The 12,938-nt window shown below is 43.9% G+C and overlaps 1 protein-coding gene across 4 annotated transcripts in view; it reads right to left on the reverse strand.

Annotated features, from left to right (window-relative positions):
* Positions 1-12,938, reverse strand: part of SORCS1 (sortilin related VPS10 domain containing receptor 1) — a 463,918-nt gene that overhangs the window by 33,738 nt on the left and 417,242 nt on the right. For all 4 annotated transcript variants that reach the window (XM_059661339.1, XM_059661340.1, XM_059661338.1 and 1 more), the window contains exons 20-22: positions 12,233-12,366; positions 9,287-9,410; positions 3,042-3,154 (exon numbers count right to left, since the gene is read on the reverse strand). In XM_059661339.1, coding sequence (XP_059517322.1) covers positions 3,042-3,154; positions 9,287-9,410; positions 12,233-12,366 — 371 coding nt within the window. The remainder of the gene's footprint in view (positions 1-3,041; positions 3,155-9,286; positions 9,411-12,232; positions 12,367-12,938) is intronic.

The raw sequence follows: 12,938 nt of genomic DNA on the forward strand, positions 1-12,938 counted from the left end.
GTGCCTAGCATTGTGCTAAGCAACTTAATATTTTGTAATGCAGCCTTCCATGACAACTCTTTGATACAATTCTCATTATGCCCCTCTTTGTTGGTAAAGACATATCACAGGTTGGGGTATTCAGGAAGCTGACTTGAGTTTAGTATTTGGGGTGTTTATTAAGGGTGCTCTTGGGATCAACAGCTATGGGAGTGAAGGGAAGGAAGCAAGAATGAGCAGAGGGAGAAGTTGAGCTGTGATGAAGGCCCATGGCAGCCTCGGGTGGCCTTACAGGGAGTGAGGATGGTGCTTCAGGTGTGTGTGAGGTTAAGCCAGGCCCTTCTCTAACTGCATCAGTCACTGGATGTGAGCACTGGCATGACCTGGAGCAAGGCAGGTGAAGCCTCTACCCACAGCACTCCTAGCAGTTAAGACAACAGTCTTTTCCCGAATGGGGATCTGGGCAATGCATCTCTATTTCTGTCACAGGACAGATGGCAGATGGAGGAAGGGGAAACAATGGCTCAAGGCCACATAGGTAGTGAATGGTGATGATTAGTCTGGGACTTTGGTCTGACCATGAAGCCTCTGTTCGTCACCAGTGCTCTACTACCTCCCCTTTCCTGACAATGATCACACAGCAGTTCCTATCACAGCCAATATTATGCTGTTCTATGCCCCTACTAGATTTTTAACTCAAGATTGTCTAAACCATCCTTATCATACTAAAAAATGCATAATGAAGGCTTTTGGTGAAAGATCCCATGGTGAAATGTCAACAGAAAAACCCCATTTGATGAGAAAAAGGTGATTGTTGAAAGTATCGCATATGTCTCCTTTATCCCCCATTGACCTCTTCCCACCTGCTCCTGCCCCCCAGCACATGCCCTCACCCTTCTACTGTCTGTGTCCATTGATTATGCTTACATGCATGTATACAAGTCCTTTGGTTGATCTCTTACCCCTCCCCTGCCTTAATTCTGTCATGTAATGAACAAGAAAAGAACAAATACGTTGACCGCAAGTTGTACCTCTTGTTGGGTTTATTACGGTAAACTTGGCAATGTAATACTTCAGGACTTAAGAAAATGGCCAAAGACAGGGTGGGGCGCTAGGCACCAGGGGCTGGGTCAGCTGCCTCTTGGGACTGGGGAACCAGGGAGTTTTCAAAATTGCCTCTATCCATCACAGCCTGTCCTGAGGGATGTTGAGCCTGTTTACTTTGCATTGGGCTGATTATGCTATACGTCAGCCTAGAAATATTCTTGCGCAGTCATTTCTAGCCCACTAGACAGCTGGTGGAAAGGTGGAGGCCCAGGGCATCTGGTCCCCAGACAATAAATATGAAGAGAAATCAGCCTGAAAAACTGGTGACTGCTGAGCTAATGCCTGGTTGATAAATCATGTGGGGACACTGAACAGCTGCCTGGGAGATCTATAGGGACATGGATCCCTAGAACGCTGCAGACTGAAGGAGGAGGGCAGTGAGTTCATTGAATGGCAGGCATCAGTCATCTCTCTTGGACAGCAGAGGAGAGAAACCAGTTATCACACCAGAGCCAAACAGGGCAGAAGGGCTTATTCCAGTGGGTCCTGTGGTCTAGCAGCTGCACCCTCTGGTGGCCATAGTGTTTAGCCACCCATAATGCCATGGATGCTGAGTCCTGAAGACAAAGGTTGAGAAAGGCATGTACCCAGACGTGTTTGAAGATACCCCTTCCACAGCACAATGTTCCACTTACCCCTGTTTCTCCATATAATAAGACAAAGGATGGAAGCAGAGTGGAGTGGTTATGAAAGTATGAAATCAAGACTCAAACCTTGATGGTCTGAATCCAGAACCTGAATTTTAACTGTTATCTTGGACAAGTTATTTCTCTAAGTTCAGTTTCCTTGTCTGTAAAATGGGAATAATCATACCATCCACATCCTAAGCTAGTTTTTTAGTGATGAAATGTGTTAAAATTGCAATGGCACTGAGAAGAGTTTTGGAATATTGTAAGTGCTAAGTAAATACCAACAAAAATAATAGTATGAATATGGGACAGGCCAGCTGTTTGCCAAAAGGGTGGATGCAAGATCAGTTTTCTGAACAAGGTTATCTGAATGCCTTTAGCCCATATCTCTTTGTGGCATTTACTATCATGTATTGGGTGCAGGAGAGAATGTACAAAAAGGTACACCTACATTGACTTTCCTTTGCGGCTAAGAATATACCCTAGGAAAAAGTCTCTCAGCTCTGATTTTCTGGGTGTGTGCAATAATTCCAAGCAGCTCCATAAGCAGACATCCCTGCTCTGATCATTCATGAAAGTGGAGTACGCACAGGGCAGTGTGTCTAAAAGAAGGTGTCTTCTCGAAATGCCAGTGACATTTGCTTGGAGAGGGACACATCGCGTCACCTGGTTATTTTCCCAGCAACCCCAGGAGCTGTGTTTCACAGGTAGCAACCCAGACACTGGACTCAGAGCCTTCAATTCAACGTTCTACCTTCATCACTTATTCGCTTTGAGGCATTAGGCAAGTTAACCCCTCTGAACCTCAGTTGCTCAATCTGCAAAATGAGGACAAATAATACCTTCCTGTCAGGGCTGTTGCAGGCAACAAATGCCTTTAAAAGACCTGGTCCTAGAAGGATGACTAACCATCATGTTCTGAGTGCTCACTGTGCCGTTATGCTCACCGTCTGTGGAGCTGGAACCCAGGGCTGCTCTTCCTAATTGGATTCACACTGTGTCTCTCAGCATTAAGACACGTAAAACCAGAAGCTGATTTTATATGTACTAATGGCTCATCATGAACTCTGCGATATGACTGTGTCACAAACTCCCACACTCTTCTCTAAGTAGAGTTAATGGCCACATATTTGTTTACCGCTTCACCCCCCGGAAGCATCTATTATGCATCTGCAATCACGGAGCTCAGCTCTGCAGATATCAGACAGATCTCCCAGGGGCTCCAGGTCTCTCCTGTCGTTTCTTTGCATAAGGATTCCCTCACCGTGAAGCTCTTCAGGGACAGTCCCTTCTCAGCCTGGGCAAGAGAGAACCGTGTGCACTCACTTCCACCAGGGACTTTTTGATGACTCTGCTTATGTCCCTCCTCCACTCAGGGATGTCCGGGTTGTAGTCGTCCAGGTTTGGAGAAAAGGACAAGCGAAGAGATCGAAATTCCTCTGGGAACACAAGAGTAGGGTGATCACTGTAAGTCAAGTAGTTCTCTCAAGAAGTCTGTATACTTTGCATTGTGTGCAAAGCCCTAATGGAGGGTCCATTTCCTCCACACTCACCGGAAAGACCCGGCTAGAAGGCAAATTCAATATCCCATCCCTGTTATCTCCCCGCTCTTCTTTTTCCAGAACAAAGCCCTAGGCCCTGGTCCCTGCTCAGCTCCGAAGCCTTTGTCCATTGTCCCTCAGTTCCAGACTCTGTACTCCTGACATGAAATGACCTGGAGCACCCTGAATGCACCTCAAGTTCATGACCCTGGGCCTTTGCACACACTATCCCTTGCCTAGAATGCCCATGTTTCCCATCTTCCATGCAAACTTAGAGCATTTACTAAATGAGTGCCCTCTCCCATCTTGTTTTAATTTTCTTTTTTATGGCACAACTGCATTTTGCACACACTTTCATTATTATTACATGATTGCATACTTATAATTATTATTATAGTCATTCTGTTGTTATTTTTTATCTTTATTGTTCAGATTATTACAGATGTTCCTCTTTTCCCCCCCATAGCTCCCCTCCATCTGCTTCCCACCACACCCCAGGCCCTCCCCCACCCCTCGCCACTGTCCTCGTCCATAGGTGTAAGATCTTTGTCCAATCTCTTCCCTCACCCCCCACACTCCGTCCCCCCGAGAATTGTCAGTCTGCTCCCTTTCCATGCCCCTGATTCTATTACATTCTGTTGCTATTTGGCGTTTGCATGAAAGTTTTATGTAATGGAATTTAAAGCTCCTCAGTTCAAGGATTTTCTTAGTTGTCTCCCTGGTCCCTGAGTTAGTCCCACTCCTCCAGGAAGTAGGTGGGATGACAGAAGCGAGAATTTTATGAGGAGAGAGTTGGAGAAAAAGCCACAGGAGCTTGAGCACCCCTGACTGTGATCACAGACAGGCTCTGCAGTTTGTGGGAGGTTCAGAAAGACTGTGGGAGAGTCTTCCAGCCACAGTCAGCCAGAGGGGTCCCCTGTGCCCCAGGAATGGATCTGCCCTGGACTTCCTGTCTTAGTCACTGGTGGGCATCTGCACATGGAAGGTGTAGCATGGTGCTGCATTTCAGAGCATAGCCCAGAACCTTAACTCAGCTCAGCATTTGGCACATGGCTCCGCTTAGCATGTGGAATACAATTTAATAGATTCTTACCACAGCCCCTCATCCCACACAACCCAATAGTGACTTTCTCTGCTGCCTCATGTCCTGCAGGGTCCCCACTCCAGGCTCCTGTCCTTCCCTGGGTTCCTCAATCTGCCCACATTAGCACCATGCTTTCAGGTCCCTAGACCAGTGATGGCGAACCTTTTGAGCTCGGAGTGTCAGCATTTTGAAAAACCCTAACTTAACTCTGGTGCCGTGTCACATATAGAAATTTTTTGATATTTGCAACCATAGTAAAACAAAGACTTACATTTTTGATATTTATTTTATATATTTAAATGCCATTTAACAAAGAAAAATCAACCAAAAAAATGAGTTTGCGTGTCACCTCTGACACACGTGTCATAGGTTCGCCATCACTGCCCTAGACTATAGCATTCTCAACTTTCTTACCTTTCAGGCTCTCCTGGGAGAACCCCCTCCCACCAGCCACTTTGGTATCCTCCCTTTCACCAACTCAAACACCTTCCATTATATGACCCTGCTTGTCTTTTTCATATTTCTCGCTGCTTAAATTATTTTGTTTTTATTGTCTGTTTCCCACTGGAATATAAACGGAATGAGGAAAGGGGTATTGTATTCCTGGCTCTATGAAATAGTTTCCTGTTCATGGCTTTTCGATTCCTATCTATAAGTCATTTAATGATTAAATTTTTTTGTTGAATAAATAAATGCATGAATTAAAGTGCAGGCTCTCTGTAATTTCTACATTTACTATTTAACATTTCTTGACTTAAGCGGTTCCTTGTATTTGGGGGTTCAGCAACAAGGGCAATGCTGCGTACACATTCAGGAAACATAAACACCCACTTGCATTTCCTAACAATGCTAGGACTCCTGGGACCCAAGTTTTGATGACTCCTGCACGGTAAGGTGTGCATTAGCGGCAGTCCAGAGATGTCTATTTTCAGAGTTTGACTATTTTATGAGTCACTGGTTACCAATGTGAATCCCACCATGTCTGTTCTGATGGAGAGCAGTGAAATGCATACTAATTAGTAGCCTGGTCAATGGCAGTGCTAGAAAATCACCCACTGAGTCCTAACTTTTCACTTTAAAGATATGTTTATGTCATTTTCACTTCCCCAGAACCTCTTATCAAACTGTAGAAACTTCATCTAAAAGGGAAGATGTTTATCTTAATAAAAGGACACAAATGATGAAGCTCCCTCTGAAATTACTTAGCATGTTAAACAGTGGGGCGGGGTAGAGGGGGATGGCTGAGCAATGTTATACTTAAGTTCATTCAACAAATAGGGGATGCATGTGGGAGGACTGAGAAGGGTAAACATCAATAATACATATGCACATCCACATCCACACACATCCAAATATACAGACATACACACACACACACACACACACACACATATATAGTAGCTTCTGAGAGAGAAATTCTACATATTCATATATTCTTTATTGTATTAAAAGAGTAAACCTGTGCCCTGAAGCACATTAAAGGCAATAATAAAAAGGAGATTTTCTTTCCTCTGGTCTATTACGTGTCTTTAGGTGGATAATCTTTCCTCTACTTCCCAAATACGATGCCTCCTTCAGTGTGACCACGGTGGCCTTAATGTTCCCTCAACTTGACTACATTCCAGACAGGTTCCTTCCTGAGTATAGGTCCCTGACCTCTCTTTTCTAAGAGCATTTACTTTGGCAAACTTGGGATTGCAAATTCTTTCTCTGCCCCTTTGAGATATAAATCTTCTATAAGCCATGAATAGCTTTCTCAAGGACCAGGGAGCCATGCCTTTGCAATGCCATCATCAAGAAAATTAGCCCCCTACCACTGAGGGTGGGACAGGAGCCTCACTTTCTAAGCACCAATTAGCAAACACTGATGTCCTAATTACATTGATAATCCCCCAAAGTCCTCTAGTACTTTTCCACTAGCTCATCCCAGAGTTTAAACATCTCCCTGCCTTTTGTTTAGGTTGAATTAAATCTTGCCTAACTCCATGTGCTGCAATTTGCCTTTAATATGTCAAAAGTGTCATTACAATTTTCTAGTCATTCATATGCAACTCTGGACAACTCATCTGACTAAAGACAACTTTTAAAAAGTGTGATGGTTCAGGGACTTGGTTAGAGGAGGGGAAACCACTTCACCTTTTTCAATGAAGATAACCCATCTGAAGGGGTGACTCTCTTTCGGATTATGCCTCTTAAGGAGTTTTAGGAAGAGGAACAACTAAGTAGCAAAGTGGTGGAAAGTGGTTATAAATGCTCCCTCTGAATTCAGAGTCTTAGACTCTGTTTACTATACTTACCTCATATTTTCTCATTTGTAAAACAAGGATAATTATAGCATATTCCTCATAAGTCTTTCTCAACTCTGTTCAATAAAATAGATCATATATATCAAGTGCTTAGAACAGATGCTGGTAATGGTTCCATCAATGTTAATTATTAGCACTACCATCATTATTGGATCTGTCACTGAACAGCAGAATAATGTTAAGTCAGTAATTTCCCATTTCTGGGCCACAATTTCCTATCTGCAAAATGACTAGTTGGACCTTGTAAGCCTAGAGAATACATAGATTTAAAGTTCTCTCTGTTGTTCTAGTAAGAAAATATTTGATACTCTTAACCAAGTGGACATCTGTGGGAAGAATGGGTCAGTGACCTAGTGACACCTGTGCCATCCAGGAAGATGAGAGAGGAAAAAGAGCATCAGATGGAAAAGACATGAGGGCCAGCGCAGTCAGGAAATCTCAGAAGCATGAGTCCTTGGTATGGATGTTCTGTGTTGGAAGCCCAGTTCCACCACTTACTAGGCGGGGCAAGTTATTTACCCCTCTGCAAAAAATAAGAGTAATAATTATACCATCGTAATTAGCTAGTTCTTATGAATAGGAAGAACACAAAAGGGAGCGAAGCATTGCCATCTGGGCAGCTTTACCAGGAAGCTGCAACTTTACCCTCCCCAGAGAACCATGGGTCCACTTCCTCCAGATCACTGGGGGAAGGGAGTGGACAAAGGGGGAATGGATGCATGAGCAATAAAGTTGGGGTGACATAGGGAAGGTGCCTATTGGTCTAACCTGGGAGCAAAAATAATTGGCTAGAGGAGGTGGGGCCACTGAAAGCCTGGGAAAATTGGGGGATACATAATCCCCCAAACAATGGAATACTTCACTCTCTTTTGGCTCTCTTGTTCCTCTGGCTTGGCTCCTGCTTCTTTGCATTTACCCATGTTCCCTTCATAGCCATGTGGCAATGGGCTGATAGACTGCAGCTGGGAACACAAGCTACAGTCCAAGTTAGCCTGGGCTATGCAAATATGGAACAGAACCTTGAGCAATGGTTGTAATCCTAGTGCTGCTAAAGACACAGCTGGACTTCTTCCTTGACTGGATGAAGGAAAATGGGATCTTGGGAAATCATGGATGTAATTTCACACAACTAAAAAGCCACTCAATCTCCTGTGCGAGTCTCAGAAAATTCCTCTCTTGTGACATGGCAAGAACCACACATTCACCAGCAACAGATGGGGATGCAGAGAGCTCCCCACCAATAACAATAATATCACCTATCCTACACTGGGGTTGTTATGAGGATTCAATGCAACCCAGGGCATAGAAATGGGTAAAGAAGTAAAGAGAAGCCAAATTTTCCTCCTGATTGAACTCTGGCTGGGCCATTGCCTCACTGATGGGACCTTGTGAGGAAAATCGCAGCCCTGGTCTACTTGCACTTACTATTGGGCTTATCAATTTCTTGGCAGGGGTGGGGGGTTGGGGGAAAAGGGAGGGGACATTATGAAATCTAACACCCAGCTATGCAGGGAATATCCTTCTCAGACATGTTCCAAGTTGCTTACAAATTACTCTCTGAATTTGAAGGTCAAGTTGGCAATATGAGAAATGAGAAAAAAAACCTGCATCAGAATCAATTAATTCTGGAACTGGGACAATTGATATTATCTGAACCACCAGCTGGTTTGTCTGTCTATCTATCTATCTATATATCTATCTATCTATCTATCTATCTATCTATCCATCCATCCATCTATCCATCTATCTATCATCTATTCTCTCTCCTTCCTTTCTCCCTCCCTTTTGTACACTCTCTCTCTGCACAGCATTTACTGTCCCTATCTTCTTTAAAATTCTTTTTTTAATTTTAATTTTCCATACTGCATATGTACCACTTCCATATCAACAAAAAAAGTTCACATTTTTGTTATCCACTAATAACAGTGCATCCATCTGAATATCCTTCTATGCAGAAAAAAATTTCCCAAATGAGCTCAATTTGTATAAACTGTTTTTTCAATCCTCATTTTCAATTAATAATTCCACCTTTCCAGTTCAGTACATGTTCATTCCATCTAATAATCTGACCATATTCAACTTCCCAATGGATTACAAAATTACAGTGACATGTTCAAATCAATATCCAGTATATGACATCTGCCTGTTATGACCCTTCCGTCTCTTTTAATCTAGCATCATTTTTATGATACAGATTTGTGTAAAATATTTTCAGAGTATTTAGATATTGGTAGATTCCTTAACGTTGACTTTTGTAGAAAGCCTCAATATTAACCATTTTCTTTTATAATCGGTTTTAGCTATTCAAACAACACCAAGATGCCAAATGGAATGGAAGAGCCTTACACATAATGAAGCTCACCTTACCTAAGGTGAGTGAGCGAATGGACACTCTATGTGCACCAGAGACACGTGGAGAGAAAAACAAAACAAAACAATAACCCCTCTGGGGTCTTGTGACTACTATTTTGCTGGTGTCTCTTCCCTAAAAGAGGAGACCAGACCTGACTCAGCTCTTTCTCAACCACTGTCCTCTGTGCTCTGGTTAGAGGTCATAAGCCGGATGGCCTCTGGCACTCTGGTACCAAGTAACCTCTGAGCATGGGGGCAGCAGTGAATCAATGAAGACAGAGTACTCACCATACACTGCAATGGTCTTGGTGTCTTGCAGAATGGCATTCCCAGCTGAGACCTGCACTGTGATGGTGTTCATCCCTTCGGAGGTAAACTTGAATGATATGCTGCCTTCCAAGGTGATCAAGGGCTAGAATAAACAAAAGCATGGAGTAAGGGCAAAGCTATATATATTATTGATTTCAGAGACGAAGGGAGGGTGAGAGAGAGAAACATCAATGATGAGAGAGAATGACTGATCTGTTGCCTCCTGTACACCCTCTACTGGGGATCAAGGCCGCAACCAGGGAATCAAACCTTGACCTCATGTTTCATAGGTGGATTCTCAAACACTGAGCAACACTAGCGAAGCCAAAGCTCTTCAGTTACAGATGAGACAGCCATCAGCAAGCATCTTAAATCAGTGGAGGCTCTTTTTGGTGACATCTGAGTCCATCCATACCTCCCCATCATCTCAAGTCCAGAGCAGAAAGGGGCTATAGAGCTATGGCCCCAAGTAGCCCTGCCCATGTCTTCTGAATTTGACACTTCTCTCCTGGTACCATACTGAGGGCTGGGAAGATTGATATATTGTGCTTGTTGATGGGATACATGTGTCTTTGTGGATAATCTACTCATATTAAGCAGATCCTTTCATTCAAGGAAACATTCAGATCAGACCAAAAGAGAGGGCCATACGAACCCCGATTTAAGCAGCAGTCACTGAAAATCTACAAACTGCCTGTTGTTTATCTCCAGGGTATACTAGTCATAATAAATTGCAATGAAACACAGCAACCGTGAACACCAAAACCACAGTAGTTAACAGGAGTGGCCTGGCATGGCTGGGCTTCCTCTGAGAGGCCTATCAGCATTTTATGGAAGCAGCTTCCATGGAAAAAAGGACTAATTGGATGGTGGTTTGAGGACTCAAACAAATAAATAAATAAAGACAATGACTTGGACCAGTGCCTGTGCTACAATTGGATGCCGGGCTCCTGAAGGAAAAGATAATTAGCCCATGACCTCCCTCAACTCACTCCCCACAATCATTTCTTTCCTGTCTTTTCTTAATTAATTTTAAAATCAAAAGTCATTTAATTCCCTGGATGGCAGAGGGAAGATGAAAGCCAGCATAAGAAGGTTGCTCAACATGATCTATTGAAAATGTGGTTTTCTGCTAAAAGGTAAATAATAGGAGACGGAGAATAACATTGTTTAGGACTTTCACCTTCCAAGACTAGCTTTCAATAACATAGATTTCTACTCTCTCCCTGTGGGTCATGTCCTCTCAGTTTGGGATGAATTTACATGTATAGTTTCAGAAATAATAAAAAATGGGCTTCTTTTCAGCTGAGTTAATGTTAATTGTAGAGATGAGAGATTCCTTCCACTGTCAGGCTTGTAGCAGGGCTAGAGGGGAGTGTTCATCGTTGGCCTGTGCAAAATTGTCTAGAGTTAAAGCCAAAGTTCAGCTCTGGGGTAGAACAATATTTGCATTAAAATAAAATGCATTGCGTCAGAACAGTTAAGTCATCAAGAGACAGGGACTCTGCTGGCAGAAGATGAGGCTTCCAGTCCAGGGCAGTCCGTCCTGTGCCCTATGCTGGCGGACACTCTGGGGCCTTATTTTAATTTATGAGAATGGAGTGAGTTCAAAACTGAAACAGAGCACACGTCCAGGTATAAGGAGAATAAAAGTCCATGTAGGCATCAGAAGGCCTTGGAGCTGATCCCTGCATGAAGCAGCTGAATGGGATTGGAGCAGGCCACTCTGCCCACCTCTTCCTCACTTTTGTTCATCTGCCAAATGAAGGACTCAGAGTAAATTAGGTGACGGTCTCTACTGGTTTAAAAATGGCTGCTGACTTTTGATCACAGGGGATGTTTTGGGAAAACAGAAAGGTAAAGCTGACTAAAGAAGTTGGCATGTCTGATGCAGGGTGAGGAGGCCATCTGGGGAGCTGGGTGGTAATGGGTGTTGGGGAGCACAGGGGACTTGGTTGGAAAGTTTGTAAGGAGGACATTCTGAGAAAAGGGAAGAGTGCTGAAGACAGCCTGCCCTATTGATCAGAATTCCAACTTAGGGGAGTGCTGAAGGTGGCATCCCTAATTTTTCTTTGACCTTTCTAAACAAGTCTGTGCACTTGCAGACCCCCGGGTGTTTACTGGAATCCTTATGCTTAATCTTGGGTGTCCATGCTTAAAGGACACTGCAAACACATGTACCCTCCCAAGATTACTTATCTTATCGATTGTATCTAAAAGATAAACTTTATCTCAAACTGCTGTTACAATAAAAGCCTAACGAGGCAGGCGATTGAGGCTACCTGGTTCCTTTAGCCAGGCAGTCCCTTAGCCCTCTCTTTCACAGCAAATGTTGTGTCAGAGTAATCATTCATCCATAGCTCAGGGTCTGCTGGTCAGCCCCAGCAAATGGGCATCTGTTGCTTTTGCCTGGCCCATATCCATTCACCTCTTTTCCTTTTGGGAACCATTCCCTCCCTTGTCTTGGTTCATGTGGTTCTCAGGAGGCTGACTTCCACACCTCTTTCCACCCCAGCGCTGTGACCAAGGCCTGGCCAATCATAGTCCATCCCACGATTTGTGTTAGAACTTTGGAGAAAGAGTTTGTTTTCTCTGCTGAGCTGTGAGGGTGTAAGCTTGGGCTTCTGCAAAGGGTCACTGCAAAGGATTGTCCAACTAGAGAAGGGCAGTTACACAGAGGAAGGCAGAGGCAAGAAGTAGGGGATGGCATGGTGAGAGAAAGAAACAGAGACAGGCAGAGAAACAGAGACAGAGAGACAAAGAGAACACACACATTGATGCTCTAAGGGCCTGCTGGCCCCGAGGCTAGGAACCCCCGCCCCCAGACTCTTGAGTTCCACAAGCCATCTCATTCCCTTTCTGCTTCAGCCAGTTGGAGTTGAGCTGCCACCAGCTCCCATGCGTGTTGTTTCCAGCATGACCCACCTCCGTGTTGTTCCCGTACCACCACACGTAGGTGAGGGTGCCCACTTGGCTGGGCCACAGCACGGCGGTTGCATTGACCTCTTTGTTCTTCGTGGTGACAAAGGGCAGGGCCAGGTGCACATGCTCCAGGGGACCTGAGGCACAAGAGGAGAGAGGAGGGATGGAGAGGGAAGAGCTTTCTCTGCTGCAACCTCTCTGCTCTGGAGAGAATACGCATGACTCATTCTAATGCCTCCAGAACACAGCAGTCATTTTCCTGAGGAAAGTGCTCTGGAGTTTTTGCTACCTTGGAGAAAAGGATATATTGTGAATAACTACATCTCAACATTTTCCATTTACCGACTTTCTTCCAGGCCTAAAATGTCTGAGTTGTTTATATGTAAAAGTTTAAAAATTAACAAATAATTTATGAAGTCTTAAGGCGAAAAGGCATAATAGGAGGTTTCACAGGGAAACAGAGAGTCTTTCCAAGAGGTTATATGCTTGGTGATAAACCAGGATTGTGAAAAATCTCATAGACTCCATGTTGCGTGGTGAGAGAAGGAGGATAATTATTCTTTATTATTTACTGGATTTTAAAGATCTGTGTGCATGTAAATGTGTGTGTGTGTGTGTGTGTGTGTGTGATTGTGTGAGTGTGTATGTGTGTGTGTGTAGGCTTGTCTGTAAAGCACCTGGTTAGGTAGCCATGGAGTAAACTGTGTTT

The sequence above is a fragment of the Myotis daubentonii genome, chromosome 13, assembly GCF_963259705.1.
Source record: "Myotis daubentonii chromosome 13, mMyoDau2.1, whole genome shotgun sequence".
In the NCBI taxonomy this organism is placed as follows: Eukaryota; Metazoa; Chordata; class Mammalia; order Chiroptera; family Vespertilionidae; genus Myotis; species Myotis daubentonii.